This window comes from Lycorma delicatula, chromosome 10, assembly GCF_047948215.1.
Source record: "Lycorma delicatula isolate Av1 chromosome 10, ASM4794821v1, whole genome shotgun sequence".
In the NCBI taxonomy this organism is placed as follows: domain Eukaryota; kingdom Metazoa; phylum Arthropoda; class Insecta; order Hemiptera; family Fulgoridae; genus Lycorma; species Lycorma delicatula.
Window position 1 is genome coordinate 71,398,435 of NC_134464.1, and position 27,354 is coordinate 71,425,788.

Below are 27,354 nucleotides of genomic sequence, written 5' to 3' on the forward strand. Positions count from 1 at the left end.
ATAAATACTGAACATTATGACATTAGTGAACCAGATATAAGAATCAAAAAATGTGCATTAGAAATTAACAAATATAAATTGTCTATAATGATGAGATTAGTGAACTGATTCAAAAAATTTAAACATACTGATTGGAACCTTAACATTAACCTATCCCATTTTAAGTAAGAAATGAATTTTTATGTTTCCAGTTAACCTACCAGAATCCAAGGAACTAGTTAGTATCAGTATAAATCATCATGTTCTTAGACCTGTATATGAGAAGCAACAACAACAATTTATGAAACTTGTATTGACTGTTAGGACTCAAACGGCAAGCAAGTAGGCCAATGACAAAAGGGATATAGAGATATAAATGACCAAAACATTTATTACCATAAGTTAATACAACAATTTGAATTTGATAAAGAATAAAACATCAAATGCGGCACATGTACGGTCATAAACAACTACATTGAATTACATACATATACCTGTATAGGTAAGTCAACAAGAGACAAATTGGGAGAAAGTATCCTTTCTATATAATTTTTATAAACAAATTCACTCCATAGTATAGTGTATGATTTGGCTTTTCATTCGGAAGGGTCTCTGTGCTAAAATTCTGATCGGACATTTTTCATACTCTACAAAATGTTAATTCTATATTCCTAAGCACAAGCTTCTGACATATATACTGAATTAATAATAAAAAAAATAAAGATGACACTATGAAAAATGAAACAATAGATTAAAAAAATGCTTTGTGTAGAAGAAGAGTCTAAAGAGAGCAAATGGCTGTAATTAATTTTTCAATTAAGTAGCAAACAGCAAAGGAATTTTTAAGTATAACAAGGATATCAACATTTGAGATGCTGGCTTTACTTTAGTTAAATAAAATTCCTGAAAAAGAAATATTGTAAGAGAAAACTGTCAGTCAAGGATGGAGGGGCTTAACAGTGACTAGCAAAAACATTAGTTCAATCATTTACTCTTTTTAATGACTGCCATGAAACAGGAACATTACATAATAAATTTAAAATTGTGTTATCTCTGACACATTCTTTATTCAGAATGGAGCAAAGGGACTGTTGATATCTGATCAGAAGTAGCTGAAATTTCCTCTCGCTTATTAAAAGAATCTGAAACTTGAGACAATATTAAAAGAACTGAGGATAAATCTTAAAAACAATGTCATGAACAGAAGTCAACAGTACGATCTAGAGGATTTTACAGGCAGTTAGAAGGAAGAGTAACATTACATAAAGAACTGTCCAACTTCACGCAGATGATATAGTACTGGTTTCCAGAAGCATAGAAGCTTTTGAGACAGGTGAACACTGTGCGGCTACAAATTAATGAATACAGTGCATAAATTATGAAAATGAGTGCAACTGAAACAAGAATACAAAGTTGCAAATAGGCAGATATACTTTTGAAAATGTTAAAACTTTCATATACCTCAGAACTGAACTTACGTGTGATAACATCTCTGAAGAAATTAAAGGGAAAATTATGCAGAATAACAAAATTTTGCTAATACAAAACTCTTGAATCCAAAAATTATCATTAGAACTTAAAAGATCAAAATATACAAAACTTGAATTAGATCTGATGTTATATATGGCTTCAACCCTAAGAATGGCAAATAGACCATGCTTGAAAATAATTTGAAGAATATATGGATCTTCAATGAGGAATTTTACATAATGAAGAGATTATAGAGTATTCTTCAGAGACAGAACATAGTCCAGTTTATAAAATAATTAAAAAATAGTGGTGAGCGCGTCTTCCCAAATCAGCTGATTTGGAAGTCGAGAGTTCCAGTGTTCAAGTCCTAGTAAAGCCAGTTATTTTTACACGGACTTGAATACTAGATCGTGGATATCAGTGTTCTTTGGTGGTTGGGTTTCAATTAACCACACATCTCAGAAATGGTCAAACTGAGAATGTACAAGACTACACTCATACATATCATCCTCTGAAGTATTATCTGAACGGTAGTTACCGGAGGCTAAACAGGAAAAAGAAAGGTCATGATGGCTGCAGGAAGTGAAGAATGATTTGGCTGTAATGCAAGTAAGGAACTGGAAAAAGTTTCAGGGAGGAGGGAAGATTGGAGACCAAAGCCCACTCAGAACTCTAGCGCCAGGTTAAGTAAGTTGCAAGAAACAGTATTACCTCCTACGCTGTATAGAATGTATATTGCATCCTTATTTAATTTTAACAACCATGATGCAAAAGTTATAGATGTACTAATGATATTTTGTCATTGCAGTTGTGAAAAACTGGACAAGAGCACAAAAAACATGCAACAGCTTAATTAATAAAACAATATCAGATGCTCTTTAACAACACAACAGGACAATCAAAAATTAATTATAGACTTCCATTAAAAAATATGTAAACCAAGATAAGATGCATATACCCTCTTAACAAACATTAAAACTGCTAAATATTTTGGAATCAATTGACTGTCATGTGAAGTGGAAAGAATAGATAGACCAACTCAACAGAAAGAAATCTAATACTTGTATTCTTTAATATGTTGATAAATTAGTCCTATTAACAATTGTATTTAGTGATATAAGCTATGGAAAATAGTATGGGGAGGAACTTATGCAAACTACATACATTAATTAAAGATAACACTGAAAGCAATTCTAAAGCTAATTAATTGGAGCACCCTTAAAAATGTTCACCTGACATTTTTTACTATAAAAACTGCAGATGTAAGGAAATTACTCATTTAGGATTTAATTTCCTTACATCCTAATTTAAAGTAATTATGCCAAAGTAACATATAACAAAAATATGTTACACAAACAGCCCAATTTGTGTATTTCACAACGTGAAACAAACATAAAAACTAACTATTTGGTACCCAAACTATTTAACCAGTTGCATGATCACGTAAAGAAAAGTCATTTGGACATAAAAATATCCATTGTGTAACTGAAACTACATCAAGACAATAGAGTATAATGAATTTCATTACATTTAAAAAATATATTTACAATTAATTAATTAATTAAAAATCTCAATAACTAACTAAACATAATGAATGTTAAACTTAATCATAATTATGATGTACAACAGTAAGAACATTCATCCTATAAAGATGACTGAATAGTCAACCCTGTTTCAACACCAGGCCCCTCTTATTGTGAGAGGATAGTACATGTAAATAAGACTGGATGGTCTCTGGCAATGAAATATTTCTTACAGTAGAAATTGAGTCAGCAGTGGTATTAAATGTTACTCGTACATTTTTGCTTATAATTTTGCAATATCCATTTCTAAAAAATCAGATAAAAGTGTTTTTATTAATGTAGGATATACTTTTGACATTCAAGAAAGGAAGGGCTTTTATGGTTCTATTGTCATTTTTAATAAATTACCAAACCATTTCCAAGATCTTGCCATCAGTTTTTTTAAAAAAGAGAATAATTTTTTTTTTAAGAAAGTTTTTATTATATCCATGAGTTTTTAAACATAATATATCACAGAAAATTAAAATCCCCAGAATATTTTGAAACTTTGTTAAACATCTACAAAGTGTCAAATTTACATAATTTTTTTCTAAATTATTTCCTTGTACTTATGTAGAATCTACACATATATGCTTCAGTATTGTTTCGTTCATTTATTTTTTTAAAAATGTAATAAATGTGGACTTCTACGAGGGCTATTCAGAAAGTAAGGAACATTTCCACCTGACGCTGCCAATCGCGTATATATTGGTGTGCTAGTGCTCGGCACCTCAGTCAGCATCCAGCCGTGACAACGGGATCATCTCCGCCCTGCCCGTTTTTTTTATTATACAAATTTGAAATGTGTGCTGCAATCGAAAATCCCTCCAGTTGTGAGGTGCGGTCTGTGATTCGTTTTTTGTTGGCAAAAAAACTTAAAACCAAAAGAAATTCATCGGGAACTGTGTGAAGTGTACGGGAACAACGTAATGAGTGAAAGTTCTGTCAGAAAGTGGTGTATTCAGTTTAAAAATGGCCGAACAAACGTTCATGATAAAGAGAAGAGTGGACGCCCGAGCATTGTGACTGACGATCTGGCCTCCAAAGTTGACGAAAAGATTCGTGAAAACCGCCGTTTCACAATAACCGAGCTTTCTCTATGTTTTCCACAAGTTTCACGGACTTTATTGTTTGAAATTGTTTCACAGAAGCTAGGCTACCGCAAGATGGGTGCGTCACTGAGTGGTTGAGTTCACGGCGGCAGAATTCTATAACACAGGAATTTCAAAGCTTGTCCACCGCTATGATAAGTGCCAGAATTTGTATGGTGATTATGTTAAAAAGTAGTATTTTAGTCCCTCTTTCACATGTATATAATAAAACGTTTTTCTTGTACTTGGTTTTTTTAAAATTCCAAAACGTTCCTTACTTTCTGAATAGCCCTCGTATTTCCTTAATATTCAAACAATTACATATTTAGTGATGTTCTGATCACTGTTTCTCTTGATTGGTTCAGACAAATACTGGGAGAATTTACAATTTTATCTGTGGATTCATGACCTACCTATTGCTGCCACATGCTGTGCTTACTATCGGCGAGCGCGATGCAAGCAATTAGATGTCGTGGGAACTTGCAGTGCAGCTATGCACCTGCACACATGTACCCATCACCACAGACATTTACAAAAAAGCTGTACCAGCACAGCTAAAGCATTCCGATGTTGATGTCTACATGGAAAAGAAGTTTTCTGGCCAGCCCAACGCCCTAGTACATCCCGGTAGATGCCAACATCCCCACCAAGGGAGCCGCTGGGCACAGACGCTACCTTCCCGGGCTTCAAGCGCCCTGTCCGGTCTGACATAAAGTCTGCTAGCGCCAGGAGGATGAACTATTGGAAGCCCGCTAGCAGTGAAGATGGCCGACATTGCGGGGTTTTGGGGGCACCACTGCCATGTTGTAGTGGGACCCAACTGCCGCTGAGGGTAAGCTTGGTCCGATTCCAACGTACGAGCCGAGATGGCCAGAGACCAGCTACGGACTCAACAGTACTTCTCAGGGCTACCTAGTAAAACACACAAACGGACCTTTTCAGGGCCATCACTTTAAAAACCTCTAACAGCGTCTTTCAAGGCTACCATACGGTGCCACTTGCTGTTGAAGCCATTCGGTGACACTATATGTTTATTCCTGGTCTAATCTGTATAATACGTTGTGTTACGATCAGAAAAAAATTATTTATTGAACACTGATCTTACTGTTCCAATACCTATACTGAAATAAAAACAAAAATCAAATGAAAGTGTCTGTAATTTAAATTTGTGATTGGGTCCTGTGCTATGATGTAAACAAGCTTTTTATTTTTATTTTATTGTACTTAATCTGAGGTGAGAATTCGGTACTTTCGGAATTTACTCCCCCTGAATTTTCCTATTATTTTAACGATATGTACTTGTCGTATTGTGCAATATCATTAGTTACTAAAAAATCATGTATTTTAATGATTAGTGAGATTATTTTGGAGATCGAACATTTTTTACGGATTTTTTTAGATATAACATTTATTGTAAATCATAATTACAATTAATTTTATAAACAGTAAAATAACTGAATCTTTTTCGGATTTCCCCCTTCAAAATACACCTAATTTTTTAACCAATCGATGTATTTTTAATATCCAATAAGATTAGGTGGGAATATGCAAGTTTCAAAATAAAATTTTAACGTTAACAAAATATATTGAAAGAAAAATTTGTTATAGAGTAATTCAATATTCAAACAGTAATAATAACAATAAATATTTCAAACAGATAATCTAACCAAACTTAACCTTGCTAATTATCAGTAATATTTTGAATATTTAAATAATAAATTCACCTTCATGGTATGCGTGAGGGGACGCGGCGGATTGCTGAATGCGTGTTCAGCTACCCAGAGTATGAAAGGGAAGGGCAGCTTTCTAGCGGAGGGGTGTAGTGGTCGTCCAGAAAGGAAGGCTACTGCACCTTGATGAAACTGGGCGGACCCCGACGGGAAGCCCTTGGAGAGGGTTTGACAGGGGGTAGACTATTGCCACGACACCCTGAAGTGATTGTGTTAAAGCTTAACGGCGAGGACCGGTCACTTTGGGGGTGTTTAATAAGGTTAAAAAAAAAATAATAAATTCAGTAATTATTGCAATATTTGTTTTTGTTCACTTTCTTTTACCCCGCTTCACGTAGCAAGAACAAACATCTAAGTATAACTCGGTTCCGGTGGGTGCCTTTGCCTCAAACTAACTCACAAGGTTCCGCCCAGGTAGCTGGGACTCGGTCTTGCAGTAGATGCCTTGCTTCTAATGGGTATCCCCCAGAGGCGCTGCGAAGGAGTACTCGTCCAATCATTGATGGTGGGGCGCCGGAGGCCTCCCATTATGTTATGTTTGATTAGGTTGTGTTTATATACTTTCGGTTCATCATGTATCGTTACAAAAATATAACATTTTGTGGGAAATTCCGAAAGGGTGCCAAAAATTCATTAATTATTGATGGTGCTAAGCTCATCAACAGCAACAAGCTTTGTAAATACAAGTATGATGAAAATTATAAAAACCCCGAAGGATAGTCGTTTTATAAAAAGGGTTTGCAATAACATAGGTTGTTATTTGAAAAAGTCTGATTAGGTATAAAGTTGTTTAATAATACAAATTTATCACAAAAGAATACTACTACGACTATGCTAACATGATTAGTAAAATAAGAGTAGCAAGTGAACTTTTCTGTTAAGTTTTGAAAATCAGATTCGTTTGAAAACTTATTCACCTACAAAACAGTAAAAAATTTTGTCGCTGATAAACAATAAAAAAGAAAGATAGTTTTTTTTTTGTCAAATTTGGATTTGTTTTACTCGCTTAATTGTATACTTATTTACGGTTTAGCTGACAGATCTACGAGATATGAAAGGCAGTGTAAAAGAGTGGTCGGAATTAACAGGTTAAGCCAAGGAAACATGGCGTCCAAAAATGTATCTACGATTGATACCCGATCTGAGTTAGCAGAATTAGTCAAACGAAAAGGCGAAATAGCTGTGAGAATTAATTTGGTTCATATTAAATTAGTTTTTATATAACTCTGCAGATTAAAAATTAACTAATATGTGCAGCGTAGGCCTGCTTTAAGGTTATGTGTACAATAATGAGAGAAGAGTGCAATCGCCTCTTGTAAACCTGTTATTAGTTATTTGACTGTAAAGTTAACATTTTAAAATATTGAGTAACTATGTCAGTTAATGTTCGTTTCATAATTGATTGAAGTACATAAAAATGATTGGATATTAAGTTGCTAGCCACAAGTATTTAACTTTTAGTTTGCACAAGAATGCTATAATTTAGTTATTCATTCGTTAAGTATTTGTTTTATGACCGGTTAATTTAAAATTAAATATTAATGATAAAATTAGTTAATTTGCTGTATGTAGTATATACAGTGCTGCTTTCTCTAATGCAACAACTTCATAGTTAGCGATCCCTAATATCATGAAAAGTTTGGTTTTTGATATATCACTATGATTATGTGCTGCTGCTATTGTCTGTTAAAGGTGTATTATTTATAATATCCTTTATATTTTTTTGTGATTTCTTACCAGTTAATTTCATCAGATGAATAAATTTGTTTTCTTTCTTAATATCTTTTTTTACACAGTCCTAAAATCACCGTACTGGTTGGTAGCAATAATGGCATATTATCTAGAAGTAAGTGCTTTGGTTCTAATTCGTTTGTAAGTGAAAGGTTAAATTGTTGCTGGTTGAGATATTAAGATGAGAAATCCTAATCTTGTATACATGTAAATTTTTTAATGAAAATGTGATACAAAATAATTTTAGAAAGTAATAACTATTCAAAAAAAAGTTAATGTGCTCATAAAGATGACAGTCATGTACTCTTTGTTTTTAATGTGTGGATAAGTGATGTTCTTATGTGCCTTAATAGAAAATGATGTTAGACAAAGATCTAAATTTTGTCAATCATTACCATTTCATTATAATTAAAAAACAGGGAACTTACGTATTAACGCCATTGCAGCTACAGCTTTTTTTTAAAAACAAAGTAGTCAATCTGATTTCGGTGGAAAATGGGCCGATATAGAGTTATAGATTCAAAACAGTCTCTTTATTAATTTTAATAAATTATTTATATTTATTTATAAATATAATTTAACCAAACTTAACCTACGCTCGCTTCGCTTGCTAACCGTGACTAATTAACAGGAGTATTTTGATTATTTAAACAATAAATATTTGCAATAATTACTGAATTTATTAAATAAATACTCAAAAAATTACGGTGTTAATTAGTCAAGGTTTAGCGAGCATAGGTTAAGTTTGGTTAAATTATATTTATAAAATAAATAAATATAAATAACCATTTATTATTATTGTAATCGGATTCCACCGAAATCCAATTGACTACTTTGTTTTTAAATAAAGCTGTAGCTGCGGTGGCATTAATACGTAAGTACCGAAAACAGTTTGTTTTTCCCATTTAGAATTCCTGTATTTAATAGTGAAAGATTAAAAAAAACCAATAACTTAAATTTATTTACTTTCAGTCTGTATCCATCTATTTTTTTACAACTAATTGATAAGATCTTGTGGCATTGTTATCTCTAATGCCCATTTATGGGGAGCAAAGAGCAGATCATCTGCTTGACAATATAATGGGCCTAAACATAAAATTAAAACAAAATTTGGGCATTTCTGCTTTTTCTCCATAATAATTTTTTTTACATTATGTATTAGTAATTGCTCATGTTTAATCTAATTGGTAATGTTTAAACATGTCTGGTTACTTACTACAACAATGGACAATATTACTAGACATTGGTGTTGCTGCCTGTAATCAGTCTGTGTCTAGTTATTCCTCTGTGAAGATGTTGTTTTGTTTAGTTATGGAAAGTGATTTAAAGAAGAAAGCCATTGAATTTTTGTAACTTCAGCATTGCAATAACAGGCATGAGATATTACATCTTTTTGATAAAAATGATAGATTCGAGGTGTAGCCAAACTGGCTGCAGGACTGAAATCGGTCTCAGGAAGAACACTTTGTTACAGGCTAGTTAATTACCAAAATTGCTTTGTTAAAAACTTATTACATATAATCTTTAATGTCAATGTATAGTTAAGTTACCAAAAAATAATAATAGTTATTACTTTTTTAATGAGTTTAAATAGTTATTCATAAAAAACCCATTGTGAGGAGAAATAGAAAAGACCCGAAAATTCTACAATGAGATTTATTAATGCATAATAAAAAAGAAAACCCTGAACACTAAAGCAATTTAATAATGGTATGTGATATACACAAGTATGGAATTAAAAACGTTGAAATTACAAAGGATTTATAAAGGTATTTAGAAAATAAGTTTACAATATTAGCATATAAAGGAAATGATTTTTTTCTCACTTTTCAATGTTGCTGTGTGTGGTGTCAGTGATATGTAACTGATGAACTTGATGTTCAAATGCAACAAAAACTTGCACGTCAATTAAATGTAACATGAAAAACCGTCTCCGTACATTTGGAAGCCATGGGAACGATCCAGAAGATGGGAAAATGGGTTCCACGTGAACTGAATGAAAGACAGTAAGATAACTGAAAAACCACTTTGCTGTTCACCTGAAATGCTGCTGACCAGGTACAAAAGAAAGTCATTTCTCCATCAAATTGTGACAGGTGATGAAAAGTGGATATATTTCAAGAATCCTAAGCGTAAAAGATCATGGGTAACTCCAGGCGAACCATCGACATCAATTTCAAGGCCAGATTGTTATGGAAAGAAGACATTGCTGTGTGTTTGGTGTGATCTATTATGCTGCTAAAACCTGGCGAAACTATTAATACTGAACGCTACTGACAACAAATTATCAATATGAATCAAGCATTGCGTGAAAAACAACCAAAATATCAAAAAAGAGAACAAAGTGATTTTGCTTCATGATGATGCACCATCACACACAGCAAAACCGGTCAAGGAAACGATTGAGGCATTCAGTTGGGAAATACTTTGCACGCAACTTACTCACCAGACTTGGCTCCGTCCAACTACTATTTATTTGCATCGATGGGACATGCACTTGTTGAGCTGCGCTTCACTTCTTATGAATATGGCTCCATGATTGGTTTGCCTCAAAAGACCAACAGTTTTTTTGGCGTGGCATTCATAAATAGTCAGAGTGATAAGAAAATGTGTAGCTAGTGATTGACAATATTTTGAATAAAATATTTTTTATCATTTTCATACAATAAACATTTATTTTCTATATAAAAATTCTGGTTTCATATTTACACACCTGGTTTGACTCTTTGTCAGTAAACAAAATACTGACATGGATGATGTGACCTTTCGAGGGAGAATGTAGATTTTTGTTTTAAACAGGCAAATGAGAGGCTGAATGCTGTCATGCATTTTTGGTGGTGGGACAAAAATGGGACAAGATTGTCTGGTTTGTTTGCATCTCCTCTATTTTGATAGGTGTAGATGTCAACATTAAGTCTTTGTGGTGGCATAGCACTTTTTAACGAATGAAAGGCAGGAGCTGGTAAAGTTTTGTGGCTAAGCACAATTTGGAAGTCTATGTTTTTGGTGTGCTTTCATCCTTTGCAGGGATGATGGATGGTAGAAAGTTGTTTACTAGGACCAATATAGACATAACAGCGAGGAAGAATATTTCAGGAACCATAGGCAGTAGTCGTTGATTGCTCCAGTGATCATCGACTGATTGTGTTTGAGCTTCTGGAGTGGTCTACAGGTGCAATGTTCCCATTCAACAAGGGCGCTTCCTGCACAGGCAGGCCAACTAGCAAAAATTTGTTGGTATATTTTCTACTAGTCTCTTTGTTTTGAGGCAAAGTCTAGATGTTCTTGATTTGGAGGTAATAATGGAGAGGTTGTCTCTCTCTCTTTTGTTGATGCTGCAGAATAGTCAGTTGCATGAAGTTCTGGTTGGGAGAGAGTTGTCTTGAGTTGGAGGAGTGAATTTTCAAATTTGAAGTGATTTATGAGTTGCCTCAGGCACCCAACAAGAGGGTGTTCCTAAGTGGCGAATGGTACTTGCTTCTGAGTATACAGGTAAGAGGAATGAATATTTGCATAGGATCAGATTTGCAAAAAGAGTCTTCTGCCATTCATTCGTCTAGGAACAAGGCAATAAGAGTTCTTGGGAAGTTGTTTATAAGGTATTAGGATATAAACATAAAAAAGATGTTCTTCTGTCTACTCTCTAGATCTGGCTAGGTGTATTGACTAATAGGATTAACATTTCGAATGTTTATGGTTTGTTGCCAGATAACAGTGTAATTAAGGGAACAGAGGAGGCAATCTTGAAAGTCATGGGTATAGTGACCAGCTCCAATTTTGCATGTGTCCTGGGTTTATTCTTGGATATAATTGGGGTGTTTAACAACTTATGGTGGCCCTGGACCTTGTATTAATTGCAACGTCAGGCATGCACTCTTTGCATGGCTGCCAAGAGATTGGGCTGCTACAAAGTTAGTTTTGTAACTATGGTAGTATTCCCTGATGGTGGCACAGAAGTGGAAACATGTTATCTAAGGGATGTCCCCAAGGTAGCGTGCTGGGCTTCTTTGTTTTGGGTTGTGGAGTTTGATTCTCTTATGTGATTGAGGTTGCCCAGCGAATGTCGTGTCATCGCTTATGCAGATGATGGGCTTCTGCTGGTGAAAGGAGATTTCACAGAAAGAGGTTAAATTCCGAGCAACTCAAGCATGTAGGATACTAGAGGTGTGGAGTGATTAGCACAAAATAGTATTTAGCCCTAAGAAGACCACCATGATACTGATGAAAGGCCGTTTGGCTGTAATTCGGTGAGTTTGTGTTTTTATGACAGGCCATCCTATTTGGTATGTTTTTTTGCGACAGTATTTAGGAGTGCACCTTGATGAGAATTTCAGATTCAGGGAGCACTTTCAGAGTGTCGCAAAGAAAGGCATGTGATGTCTTTTTCAGCATTTGTAGGTTGGTCCATCCTGATTGTGGATTAAATTTCAAAACAATGAGAATTGGATATGAAAATGTATGCAAGGCTGTTATGCTATCTGCAGCACCATATTGGGTGAAGAAAATGAGGTAAAAAACTGACTTTGAAATTTTATTGAGGGCTCAGTGCCTGCTGTTACTAATTGTAACTGAGGGCTATAGAACTGTCTGATGTGAGGCAGTTTTAGTAATCGTGGGTCTAAAGCATATTGATGTCCTTGTGTCAAAGCACCAGTAACGATATGCTGCGAAAAGGTCGGGAGAAGTGACTGGGCAGCTTATTAGAGAAATTGAGGAGATAGGTTTTAATTTATGGCAGAGTAGGTGGGATGAGATGGCAGATGGGTGTTATACACATGGTCTCTTTCCAGATGTGAAAGCATTGAATGTTGCCTCATGGATTTCCCCTAACTGACATGTAACTCAGTTCCTTTCGGGGCATGGTGTGGCTCAATTTGACTTGACTGACACCAGTACTTGTTCTCAATGTTTGTTAATGATGATGCATATCATGTGCTGTATGTCTGCTCGAAATAAAGTTAAGGCGTGCAGAGGTGGTTTGAGGGCTTGTGGACATTGCTTCAGGATTGGATCTGTGGCCAAATTGGAAGGTTAGGGAGGGAGGAATGTGGTTGTCGAGAAATATTTGAGATTTTTGGTGCTTGAGAGAATTACAAACGGGGTATAGTTTAGAAGATTAGTAGCCTGAGTGGGTAGGGGCCCATTTGGGTGATTTTCTATCAGAATGAACAAATTTGGGCAATTACATTTGGTTGCTGTTTGTGGTAGGGAAAATGTTAGGAAGATAGGTCAAAATTTCATTGTTAAAATAATTTTTGAGGGTATAAGATATTGTTTCATTTCTATCATTTTTCATTATCAGAGCTTTTATAATAGATGATTGGTTGAATTTTATGTTTCATCAGATGATGTAGGTGGGTAAATACACTGATTGGAATGACTTGAGGCATTTGCATTGGTGGCATCTTGATAGAGGTCACTCTTTTTACTGAAATATGTATTCAGTCAGGTAGGTATTAAGGTCTTGAAAATTATCTCTGGTGAAACCCATCAGGACTAGGAACAGAGTGGGTGGTGTGCCGCCTGGAATTGTCACTAGGCGAATGTCATCCATTATGGGGTCAGGATGGTCTTTATATATTTAATTTTTTTTTTTAAGTTTGATAATTGTTTTTATTGTATTGATCATTTTTAATGTATAATCTGTAGATTTAGTCACTAAAGTTTGTTAAAAATTTATATGTTGTCTTTTTTATTACTGTATTGTGTTTAAAATTAAGTGCATATTGATTGTTCAGATTTCTACTCTTATGTAAAGTTTGCAATAAATAGAAGTAAAGTCAAGTCAAGAAATATTCCTTGCACTTAGTTTCAGAGAGCTTTTCTTTGGGTGTTCAAGCACAAAAATAAAGTTTGTGGATGACTGGGTGTTTATACTTAGTGTAAATTCACATCTTTATCATTTCTTATGTTAAGTGACTGTGTATTTACTTTGTAATCCACGTACAGTGGGTGTGAAAATGCTTTTTTTTCCGATTAATCTGTGGCCTACCGGTCTAATAAGGGTACTTATTTCAAGTACTAGAAAAGCAGGAACTATCTATAAATTAACATTGTTTTTAGGAATTATTTTGCTTGTATTTACATCCTAAAGGTTTTTAACAAATTATTTTGATTTTTATTTAATTTTATTTCTAATTTATTTTTTATTGTTTGTAATTTTTACCTACGAGTCTGTAAAATATTTTGTATTCAGAATTGATAACAGATTTTCACATTTTTTTCATTGTTCTTTAACATTCAATAATAAGACTTGCCATGTTAAGATTTTTGTAGTACTGTTTACCATTTTGTTTTACCCATGTACTGTAGCTTGTTAAGAATTTTGTATTATTCTTTTGTGCAATTTTTAATAGGAAGAAAGTATCGATATTTAAATTGTTTGTGGACTCTTTATAAAAGAATAAATGTAGAATATTAGTAAATGATTTTTATCATCAGGGAACTTTTGAAATTATGGTTTTCAAGATAAGTTAATTTAAGTGTAAACTTAAAGTTTTTCTTAAGAGAATTAAGATCTGCTGCTTAAAACTCTAATTCATTGTAACTTAATTTATTGCAGTTCATTTTGTTACTATTTAATCCATTAATTAATTAATTTAATATAGTACTGTACATATAATTTACTTTGAATAATATATTGATTGTGGATGGAAGATTTTTCATAAAAATCTGTGCAGAATATGACTATTCAAATGATTCTGTCCATTATTCTATATACATGTAAGATTTCTGGGATCTTGTGTTATGCGTGCTGGACTATTTTTTTTTATGCATTATTTATGAATGGTTTTTTCTCATATTCTCTGAGTTTGGAAACTAGAATCATCAGAAAACAAGACTAACACTTTCCACTTAGACACTGTGAGTTTACAGTAAAGCAGGAAGCTTTTAGATCATACAGTTATGTCACCCATAATAACGCTTTTCAACAATAGTTTTACAGTGTACTGTTAAACTCAACTAACAAAACATCACCTTAACTTCACAAAGAAACTTACAGTAGTGGAATATTAACAAAATGCAAACTCTCACTTACCATTCTGTAACTAAGTCATCCAAGAGAAAACCTTAGTCACTAAAGTTGGTGAAATGTAACGTATAAAGTTCTGCTATATACTTAATTCACACATTTAACTAACTAAAACTAACCTAAATGATACTTTGAATAATGGAACATTATTATACAGACAGACAAAAGGTTACTATCCTGAAAAATTTGCTGAAATGCATTGTTTTGTTACAACTGTTGCCATAAAAATTCACCCATATTGAAATCCAGCAGCAGTCTGTACTGTACTCCTTACAATTTCTTTGTTTGACCAAAGCCTACAACACATAAGAAAATGAGTGAAAAAATTTGTTGGCTTATCACTGATGAAACATAATAACAGAACTATTAGCACAGAACCATAAGGTGTATTTAGACAAATAGAGAATACCAGATCCCTAACTTATTTGTAAGCCTGTACAGGTCAAGACAGGCAACAGTTGTACAAGATTATCTATTTACAACATTATATAATGATACAGTAAGATGATTTAAGTAATATTCTCCATAATTTTATATAAATCCATAAGAAAAAAAAAAGTGGTGCGGGGCGCATAACAGAAAAGACTCAATTTCTGTACTAGAAAAGTGTAAAATTTATTTATGTAATTTATTATGTCATTGTGATGTAAAGTGGAAATGTTAATTGAAATAACTCATATACGTCTCATATAACTTGCCCTGTTAAATAATTTGGGAAAAAAAGTTTGAAAAATGTTTAAAAAAAAATTAAAGACTGAGTTTTGATTTTTAAGTGGGAAAATATTTATTTTTTTTAATCCATTTATAATATTAGATGAACCCCCAAGAGTTATGTATATGAAAACCAAACTTTATTTAAAAGAAATTTCTTTGGTAACTAGCATGATCTTCTGTTTATCAAAATTCTTTGCACTTGAGTTTGCAGCCTTTTTTCTTGTTTATTGATTGATTATTTTCATGGAGTAATGTTTTTGGAAAGTACATTGGTTCTGTAGCAGATAGATTTTCCTTCGCTGTTTTCTTATCTAACGTTTGAAAATATTAGCTTTTCAAGATCATTCTTTTTTTTTTTAAAGAAAAAAGTTTGTTAGAATTACATTAGGGATTAGGAACTTATGAACAACAGCAGACAGGTGTTTTGTCAAAAACTATTGAAAATAAATAATGTGGGTCCCTTTATCATTACGTAGAATTGCCAATAATAGCTCATGACTCCAGCTGTTCTTACTTGTTGCTGCTCTCAAACGCTGCATTATTATATAATTTTTTGTCGATTTTGATTCATTGATGGCTTTGTTTGCATGTAATTGAGGCTGTCTGTTTTCTAAGGTTTAATTGTTGACAGACAGTAGAAGCAAAGATGCAATTAAGAATTCATTTTTATATTACAACAAAATGATTCAGTAATTTGGTTGTTGAAAAAGGTTTTTTATAAATATGTTTTTTCCTCTCTTTTATAGGAAACATTAGCAAATCTTGAACGACAGATTTACGCATTTGAAGGAAGTTACTTAGAAGATACACAATTATATGGTAATATTATTAGAGGATGGGATAGATATCTTGCCAGCAATAAAAATACAAATAGTAAAGCAGATAAAAGAAATCGTAAATTTAAAGAAGCTGAACGTCTGTTTTCAAAATCATCTATTACTTCAATTGCTGTGAGTTTTTATTTCTCTCTTTTTTTAATTTTTTGTAAATTTTATTTATTTATGTATTTTTTCTAATTTTGTTTTACCACATAATATATCATTTTAATATAATGTTATATATTTATTTTATATAATGTTTCAATATTTTAAATTATGAAATAAACTTAATTTTTAATACATTAAATTAATGCATATTTTTATGTGAGCTTTTCAAGTTTTTTCATAGAATTTTTTTGTTTCAATATGAAATAACAAATTCAACGTATCGTAATAACGAATAATGTATCATAGGTTATTTTTGCATATTTTTTACATGTTTGTATATGTTGTCCCTTACATGCGTTAAGGTACGTTAAATGAAATCAAATAATTATAAAATATAAAAATATTTGTAACTACAATATAATAAGAAAATTTTTTATGTATTAATTTAGTTCTGTACTATTGAAGTGACCTATGGTCCTAAAGTAAAACAGGATAAAATTATTTATAATTAATAAACAAATAATTTAAGCTTTTTATAAAATTGGGATCATAACTTTAATTTCTAATATGAATTGATTTTAATTATTATTTAAAATTGCAAATCCTGCATGAATTTTATTGTAGTTGCTAACAATTATAATGGAATGCTAACATCTCAGCCTTTTATTTGATTCATTCTGGGTTTAGTATTTTTCACACGGTAAAGAACTTTCATACCATTTCCCTATGTACAAGCTTCAAGCTTTGTAAAAGATAATTAATCTTCTAAAATAAACCAATAATATATATTTTAAAACAATATTGATGTTTAAATGTAGTAAACATTTAGAATTTTTATACCCAAAATAAGTAGAAGTGATAAAAATCAAAAGGTGCCATTCAACTACAGAGTGCTATACATGTATAGTATAAAAGTTAATTTAATTATACTTCTTTTAAAATTCACAATTATTGTTATTATCCTTGTAGATATTTACTGACCACTATGGTAGAGTGCAGTTGTGACTTTTCATATGGAAGGTTTGACTCCTGGTCAATTTGGCATTTTCCACATGCTATAAAATTCATCTTTCGTTATTACAAAAGATATTATCTATTTTAGGTGTATTTTAATCTGAAAATATTGGGAGAAGCCTGTAGTTACTGGAGTATGAAATAACATAAACATTGTATTTTTTATAAATTTTATGTAGTGAGTAATATACAGTATTGTATAGATATTATTTCATTTAAAGCTGCCAAAGAGGTTGTACACATTTATTTGTGTCTTTATCTATTTCTCTTTAATGTTTTTGAATTACATTTTAATCAACTTATATGCTTGTTGGATGTTTTTGATATTGAAATAGTTATTTGTATTTGATTTTTAGCTAGTTTTTTTAAAAAAATTTTACTACTTCCTTGTACGAAATAAAGGAAGTATTGTGATCGTGAAAAATTCTGGTTTTCAGATTTCAACAGAAATATCCATTTTGACCATCCCTGAATCCATTTTGACTAGTTTCAGTGTGGTGTCTACATACGTATGTATTTATATATATATGTACTTCGCATAACTCAAAAACTATTACCTGTAGGATGTTGAAATTTTGGATTTAGGACTGTTGTAACATCTAGTTGTGCACTCCCCCTTTTGATTGCAATTGACTGAACCAAAAATGTCCAAAAAAGTCCAAAATCCAAAACAATCTGGATTTGGACTTTTTCTACTTCAGTATAAGCCCTCATTGAGAGCTTCTCAATGATATATCATAATTGTACTTATTTTCATTGGTTCCAGAGTTATAGCAAATAAAATTTTAATTAATGAAATATTTGGATAGGCACATCGTTTTGAATCAGACTTCATCTCCTTTTTTTTTAAATTTAAATATATTGATTTATTAATAATTATTAACCTCTGACTGTAAAAAAAATGTACGATAAATAATTAATCAATAATAATAATATAAAAAAAAAGTATATGAAAAAATATCAGAAGTTATTAATGAAATAAAATTTTACATACTTTTCATTTAAAAAAAATGTTATGTAATTTAATAGGCGTACAAAGAAGTCATGTGTTGTCCACATCAGCTTTTTTAATATTTAGGTAGAACCAGCGAGGGGAAGATGGTAATTTATACAGACACCATTATTTTTTTTGTTTTATTTTTTTGAATTGTTTTCATTTCTTTTGGCTTTATTTTTAAAAATCTAGTTTCAAGTAATTATATACTGTTGTCATTTCGTAATATTGATTAAAAAGCATCATATCAGTATTTGGTACCTGTACCATTCAACATATACATTATACCAAATATTAAAAAGATCATAGTAATGAGAAGTTGATTACAAATTATGATTGAAATCTGATCACCTTTCATCAACTGCTAATAACTACTATTTGATATCCAATCTCTGTAATATTTTTTTTTCTTTTATGTATGTGAAACAAAAAGAGTAGGGTAAGAAAGAGAATTGGGATGAAGAATTTTTCTCAGTCTAACTTAAAAAAGACTTTTAATGGATGAAAGGCAATATACCTTGTTGAATATTTTTTGTGAAATACATTGATGTGCGAGGTCATTTTTCAAAACAAAAAACTCCTTTCTAGTAAACTAGTTAATCAAGAACCATACTTACTTCAAGTTTCATTAGCAAATAAATTCTAATGTTTCCAGATAAGGAAGTAGTTATTTTGGGAAAATTCTGTTACTTTCTTAATTTTTGTGTATTTTAATATGTTCCTTATTACTGTATTTTTGCCTTATTTACTGTTACAGATAATTACATACCTATATTTGTAACAGCTGTGTAATATTGATAATAAAACTTGTTCACAGTATTAGTGGTATTGATGCAACACTAAATGATAATTGTATTTGTATGTTTTTGTTATAGCTACTGTTTTTTTTTTTTTATTTCAGGCTGTAAGCGGTCTTGTTGAATCACAGGATAAAGGTTAGTTAAAGATTTTGAATTCATGGAGTATATTATTTATTGTTATTTGTATTTTTAGAAAATTTTAATATACATTTTGTATATTACAATGTTAATTATTTTATTGTATTTAACATTATTACCATTATATACTTATAATGTTATTTTATTTGTTTTTAAATATTTATTATAATCATGTTATTCAATTTTAATTTTTTTTTGTTATATATTTTGGTTGTTTTTAAAATAAATTTAAAATTTGAGTTGCTAACAACATTTCTTTTCTTTTTGTTTATCTTTTATTGAATTCTATACATTTTGCTAATAGTTGCTTGTTCATTAATTATATTTTATTTTTATTATAATAAAACTTGTTTTCTGTTTATTTATTATTAGATTTTCTATTTTTTAATGTAATTTTTTAGCTATTGGCAAAATGTTTTCGTACCCTTTTATTGCTTTAAATTACATGTTTATTATAGTTATTTTATTTACTAGCTAATTGTGAACTTTTTCTAGTGATTAATTTTAAGTTTTGTGATAAGTTATATAGCATATATCTATGTTAGATTATGAAAGATTTAAATATTTTTGCTAATCAAATCATTTTTGGTCAATCCATTTGCAGTGACCCAAGGGGTGGTTGGGTTGCTTGACCAATTAAAAAAAAATTGAAACTTGCCCACTTGTTTCTTACATGTCTCAGGCCTTAAAACTATTGTTTTTAATTTTTTATTTAAGCAGTTTACCTGTAGTGGCCATTTTTGTTACAGTCTGCACACCTAATTTTGTGATTGTAAGGGTTTATGGAAAAAATTATAACTAAAAAACTATTGGTCCTGGAAGGATAAAGCAAAAACAATTTATTCATATTTTCTCAAGGTAAAAGATTGGCAAAGTGGTTTATTTACCTGTCTCTCTTCTTTCTATGAGAAAATTACCAATAAATTTGAACATGAAAAACAGTGAAATTTCACTTTTGGTAACTTTTTTTCAAGATGCAGGGATGACATACATAATTTGAATTATTTTCTTATATGTAGGGATGCGTGAGTAGTTTCACCATAAATAACATTCAATACTTACCCCTAAATTTTTATGAATTTTTAAAAACTACTTTTTAAAAAAAATTCAAATTTTGGCTTCAAATAACTCTGACAGGGCTGGTGTTAAAAATCTCAAATATTCAGAACTTACAGTGTTTTTGTAGATGTTTATGGCAAATAAAAAAGTTTCTTGTTTATTGTACTAATAAAAAAGTTACAACAAAAATCATTAAAACCCTGTTAAAAGCGATACCATTTTGACTCGCTAAATAATTGCTCCAAGGGGGATTCTTGTCTTCATAGCACTTTAATATTTTTATACTTATTACTATAGTTGAAATAGACTTGTTTGAACCATTCAACTGCAGTGTTCATGTTATAACAGGCGTTTGAAGTCATTTCCAGTCAGGAAAATTCATGTTGCAACATGCTCATTTAACCTTGTTGCGTGTATCATTTAGCTTTGCAGTTAGAGACTGGTCAGTCTGATATTAGTCAGTGACCTGTTCACATCTTTACAAAGTGTCTCAAATTTGATCCTATATTTGGAAGTGTTTATTAAATAAACAAGTTTTACTTAATAATAATATATTTGCAAATTTAAAAATCAGTTACATTTTTACATTATTTTCAAGTAATTTCACATAAAACAATAACAATGATCCATAGGAATTTATATGAATGAAGAGTGTCATAAAACAGTGTATGGTACAGTGTCAAAAAACTCATTCAAATTTGTAAATTTAGTGATAAAAACCAACAACTTATTTTTTTTTACATGTTAATTGAGATGTCATTAGTGTTTGTAAATTCATGAAAAAATCTTTGTGCCAAATTCAGTCACCTGTATGGACAGTTCTGTTGTGACTTTTTGAGAACTCATAAAAAAACAGTTAAGAAACATTTAAGACAAGCAACATTAGAGCAAGTTCTTAAAGAGCACATTTTTCCAAATTTAAATTTAGTTCCTGGAAAGTCTCTTTGTGTTAATCGTTTCAGAAGTATTTTTTCTCAGCAGAAAGAACTATCTGAATGCGAAGACCTAGAGCAATAAATTGTCCCACATCACAGAATTGAACAATTGGATGCTGCTTTTGAGGCATTTTGGGTGTATCACCTCCATCAAAATTGAACTTAAGCACTGATCAAAGGCCATCAGAATTAAAATTTAAAATAAAAAAGGTATCTAAAAAATTAAAAAAGAATCTTTAATTGTGTTGTGACTCAAAAGTTTCTGAAAAAGAAAATCCAGCTCAGTCTTCTTCACATGAATATGATGATCTTATTTTAAACTAAAAGAAAAATGTGTTCTTGCTTCTAAAGAAGATAAGGTTAAAATTATCAGTTTACTTCCCCAATCTTGGATCAGATCTAAAACAATATTAGAATTCAATGTGTCTGAGTGTTTGGTTAGACTTACTAGAGAATTAGTTAATGAGGAAGGCATTCTACTGAGTTAGGTAAAATACATAAAACAGGAATTAGTATGACACAATTAAAAAAGTTGTATTATTTTATGGAGATGACAAAAACGGCAGGCTGTGACCTGGTAAAAAGGATTGTGTTAGCATGCATGTTGATGGTGTCAAGTGCATAAGCAAAAGCACCTTGATCTGATAAACTTGAATTATATGTCTCCTTTAAAAGTGAAAACGCTGAGGAAAAAATTGGAAGGACAAAGTTCTGCGAATTATGTCCAAAGTGATGTATCTTGGCTGGTGCACCCGGTACTCATACAGTTTGTGTCTGTTCCCACCACTAGAACATCAAACTCATGATTGATGGTCCCAAACTTAATGTTGATTATAAGAACTTAGTAGACATCCTTGTTTGTGACAAGGATAACTACAGCTGTGTTATGAATATGTGCACCAAATGTCCAGGTAAGCAGGCATTGTGTGACATGCTCAACTTTTCCGAAAGTATGATGTGTTGCCAGATACAATAATGCACAAACAGTGGGTAACAGCTGATAGGGCAGAGATGATTTCTGTTCTTCAGACCAGAGATGAGTTTTTTGAATCATTAGTGGAAAAATTGGGAACTCACCATTTTGTGTCAAAATCTAAAGCTCACTTTTTCAAGAAGATGAAATTAAAATTAGGTGAAGAAGAATGATGTTGGCAGACTTTGCAGAAAACTTTTCATTTCTTGTTCAAGATGAGATGCAAAGCTTTCATTGGCTTCCAAAGTGTTTGTATTTTAAGTGATTACTTGAAGCACAATACAGCAACATTTTATTAGTTTCAAAAACTCTCAACACACCATATCAAGGAAGTGCATTAGAATATAAAAACTCATCAGTTTTACTGATGGTGCTTCAAGTCATTATAAAAGTAAAAAGAATTTTGATAATCTGTGCAGTCACAAAAAAGACTTCAAATTTGAAGCTGAATGGCACTTCTTTGCATCATCCCATGGGAAAAAACGCCTATGATGGTATGAGAGGAACAAAAAATTGAGAGGTGGCAAAGGCCCATTACACAGTCAGATACTAAACAATGAAATGTATCCATTTTGTAATCACAAGCTGAAAAACATCAATTATTTTTTCATTAAATCATATGAGATAGCCAAGATTTCAGAAACTCTAAAAAACTGTTTTGACTGCTGTGAAAGAGTTGATGGTACTAGAAGCTACCACAAGTATGTTCCTGTGTCAGAAGGCATTGTAAGATGTTACTTTACTTCAGACCCCAAGGACTATGAAGACTATCCTGTGTCAAGTATTTTACCACTTTCAACTTAAGATAAAAGACTCTATTGCTTATGTATGACGATCAGTGGTGGATAGAAGTGGTAGATATTAGCCTCGAAAATGACAATGCTCAGGTTCATTTCTTCCTCCCAGCTGGACCGTGTACATCATTTCAAAAGTCTCAACAAGACAAAGTGTGGGTACCGATGTGTAAAGTCCTGAGAAGGTTGACATCACTTGAATTAATTACAGTGACAGGTCTTTCTCACACAATTTCAGGAGAATTATCAGAAGAGATACCACAGCTGTTAGTTAACCACACTAAATAATAAACTTTCATTGCTACAAAAACAGGCTATTTCATTGAAGAATAATTAAAATTTTGTTACAATTTATTTTCTCTTTGATAGTGTTTACAAAAATTAACCAATGGAATAAATAAAAATGATTCTTGAAAAAAGATGTAGCCTACTCATTGAAATCTCAGTTTGGGTAAGTTTTACAAGCATTTTTTAAATCAAAATTGTATTAGGTTACTAGTATTGGTTAAGTTATCATTAAATTATGACCTGTCATTAGTAATTTAAAAAATTATTTTAAAAATATTGAAAACATCAACTTCAACAACATTGGGGCTTAATATAAAAAAAATCCCTTTCAGCATGCTAGAAGGTAGAGGTAGATTTAACTGCAGCTAAGTAGGGGATAAAAAAGACTTCTATCTTAAAGTTAAGAAAAACTCCCAATTTACTCAATATGACAATTTTTGCATGTGAAAAAAGTTTCACATGTTTAGCATACAAGACTCATCTTCTTATAATTCCAGTAACATTTTGGTCATCCCTTGCCATTAGGGTTGGTCATATCAAAAATTGTTTCAGAAAAAGTTTTAGGTAATGCTTGAGGACTAACGACATTTTAAACAGATTTAATACTGAATACTGTGCCTATTAAGGAAGGTATGATTTTCTTTTTTATCTTCAAAACTCCACTTTTTCCACTCCCTGGGCCAATGGTTGGTGATATCAAAAAATTTTACTTAGATAAGTTTTAGGCCCTTATCCAAAGAATAGTAGGAACTTTAAAATGAATTTAGTATTTTACTTAATAAGAAAGTTATAGCGATATTTTGTTTTTTTTGAAAAAGCCTCTTAATTTCCACCTCCATGGTCTGATTTTGCCCATCAACGAACTCGTCCGAGATTTTGGGCCATTATATTTTGTGTATCAATTTTAAAGTGATTGACATAAAATTACGGCAGTTATCGTGTGCACAAGAAAGTGAAACATATGTATATATATATATATATATATATATATATATATATATATATATTTTGTATATATAAACTTTTGAACTGATGGTGGTTTTAGGGTTTGGGGGATGAAAAACACGAAGATATGTTGAAATTTTCCAGAAGTCAAATCATGTTATCCATTACAATAGGTATATAGGTATTTTTTCATAAGAAAGCTATATAAAGTGCAAAGAAGACAAGAAACCCCCTTGGAGCACTTATTTAGTAAGTCAGAATGGTATCGCTTTTAATAGGTTTTTCATTATTTCGGAGAGGTTATAACTTTTTTATTAGTACAATATACAAGAAACTTTTTTAATTGCCATATCATCTACAAAAACACTGCAAGCTTTGCAAATTTGAGATTTTTATCATCAGAATTATTCGAAGCTAAAATTTGAATTTAAAATAAAAATAGTTTTCAAAAATTCATAAATATTTAGGGGTAAGTGTATCACAATTAATATTATTTGTGGTAAAACTACTAACATTACCTACATATAAAAAAATAATTCAAACTGTGTTTACCATCTCTGCCTCTTGAAAAAAATTACCAAAAGTGAAATTTCACCATTCTTCATGTTCAACTTTATTGGTAATTTTCTCATAGAGAGAAGAGAGATAGGTAAATAAACCACTGGTCAAACTTTTACCTTGAGAAAATATGATTAAATTGCTTTTTGTTTCATTCTTCCAGAACCAATAGGTTTTTAGTTATGATTTTTTACAATCACAAAAATAGGGTTGGGCACCGTAACAAAAATGGCAGCCATAGATAAACTGCTTAAATAAAAAATTTAAAAAAAATAGTTTTAAGGTTCTGAGGAATGTAGGAAACAAGTGGGTAAATTTCAATTTTTTTTTAATTAGTCAAGCAACCTGCTTATATTTTTTTTTAGACACTTCAGATGGATTGATCGTTTTGCTTATGAGAAATAATATTTAATTGGTGGCAGTTTAAGAACATTATATCGTTTTACGTTGTGATTATTGTAAATATTTATAGAAATTATAAGCTTTAAGCTCTTTTTGTAGGCAAAGATATATCCTTTATTTTTCTATTTTATCTATTATCTGTGAATATAGGTAACCTCTAAATACTATAAAATATTTGAGAAAAAGATGTATACATTTATATATAATTGTGCATAAAACAAATGATTGAAAATTAAATTAAATTATTTATAAGACTAAAAGTGGGTCTCAGATAAGATGATAAACTTCATGATATTTATAACCTGATGATTCTGTAATGCTTGGAATATCTTAGAGAGTAGCTTTTTTAAAATTTACAGGTGTGAATTACAGTAAGATTTCAATAGCCAAAGCCACAGCTAATAAGTGTGGCTTTGTAAATGTTTTTGATTGTAAATAGTAATAAATAATAATAAATGTTTTTAGTTGTGTGCAGTAAAACAGACATTGGTGCAGTATCTTATTTATGGTGGCATTTGTTAAAAGATAATGACCATAGTAAGAGTTGGTACAACTTAAAAATTTTGGTTAATTCAATTACAGCAATGTTTGTAATAAAGAAGTATGCAAAATACAATACAGAGTAAAACTGCAGAAAAATTATATAGTTATGAGGGGCAGAAATTATAAAACAAAACGTTTTATATAATGTTTGGAATTGCAGTTATGATAAATGAATTATAACTATCTGGATCAGATATTTTAAAAATCCACTTTTTTTCCTAAAATATGAAAAATGTTAGGTTTTAGAAGTTATAATACATTTAAATCTCTTTTATATGAAAAATTACATTTCATAATAAAATATATAATTAATGACCAGTATAATTTTAAATCTAAGTTAAACATATAATTCAACAATTTATTCATTATAGCGTTTAGTAAGACTACTTTTATAAAATAAATGATTTTTACATCATCTACATTACACTTGTCAGATAAAAAAAAACTCTTAAGAGAATAACATATTTGCATTCTGTATCATTATATATTATTTAATGTTTTTAATTCATGAAATTTAAATTCTCTGAAGAAGTAGTAGTGCACTTGTAATGAAGAAGGGAAGTCTAATTGGGAGCAGTATTAAGCTTATTTTGCTGTTATAAAACATTTGATAAAATATTTATTAACTTTTTATTACATTTTCACCAACTAGGTCATATAAAATTCTTTATGTTAGCTTTTGTGTGACGTTGTATGACCCTCAATCAAGTAGAGTTTAAGGTGTTGGGTTTTAACCACACCAATTAATTTCTTCTTTGATCAATTTAATAGCACTTTTTTGAAAATGGTCAGCATGATATTGCACTACTGCTGAACTGCTAACTGTAATTGGGTTTGCAGGTTATGAGGTAACATTTTATAAATATATAAATAATAAAATTACTTATGCAGTAATTACAAGGGAATTGTTGTGCAGCTGAAGCAAATTAGGTAGGCAGTCATGGTCATTACAGACTGTTGTTTACCTCTCGCAGAAGTCTGCCACATATATAGCAGAATGGTAAATATCAGATTAAGTGAAATGAAAATGTCACAACTAACTTGTTGGTTTAATTGATTTTATTGTTTGCTGAATTAAAATTACAAAATTTACACCAATGTGTAAAAGTCTTCTAAAGTTCCAGAGTTTAATGCTATTATCAGATTCTTCTTCTTTGATGAATATGTCTTTCAAAAAAATGCTTCCGACAATCATCTCTATTTTTCTGTGACTTGACCATCTTTCTTACAAGGTCTGTAAATAAAATAATGAGATTTGTTCAGTAAAACTTTATTTATAATAGAGTTATACATGGACTCTACACCTTTGAAATAGTTCCCTTGGGAAGCCACGCAACACTTCAAACGGTTTTCCCACTCTTCATAGCAGTTTTGGAACTCAGAAACCGGAATATCCTTCAGATGGTCAGTTACATTTTTTAAAATATTTTCTACTGTTCCAAAATTGTGTCCTTTGAGGTGTATTTTTTAAAGTTGTGAACAGGAAAAAGTCTCAGAACTCAAGTCCGGTGAATAAGGTGGTTGAGAAACTATAGGAATGTTTTTCTTTGCCAAAAAGTCATTAATTGAGAGTGCAGTGTGACAAGGTGCATTGTCATGTTGCAACATCCAGTTGTCTTTTTGATGGCTGGTCTCATGCGGGCAACTCTTTTCTGCAGTCTTTCAAGAATTTCTC

At 31.2% G+C, this 27,354-nt stretch overlaps 1 protein-coding gene across 1 annotated transcript in view; it reads left to right on the forward strand.

The window, feature by feature from the left end:
• The first annotated feature begins 6,883 nt into the window (after nucleotides 1-6,883).
• The window catches only part of Eaf6 (chromatin modification-related protein EAF6/MEAF6), a 40,329-nt gene continuing 19,858 nt past the window's right edge, over nucleotides 6,884-27,354 (forward strand). Inside the window, exons 1-3 of the mRNA XM_075377138.1 lie at nucleotides 6,884-7,014; nucleotides 16,057-16,260; nucleotides 19,146-19,179. Coding sequence (XP_075233253.1) covers nucleotides 6,937-7,014; nucleotides 16,057-16,260; nucleotides 19,146-19,179 — 316 coding nt within the window. The 5' untranslated portion in view covers nucleotides 6,884-6,936. The remainder of the gene's footprint in view (nucleotides 7,015-16,056; nucleotides 16,261-19,145; nucleotides 19,180-27,354) is intronic.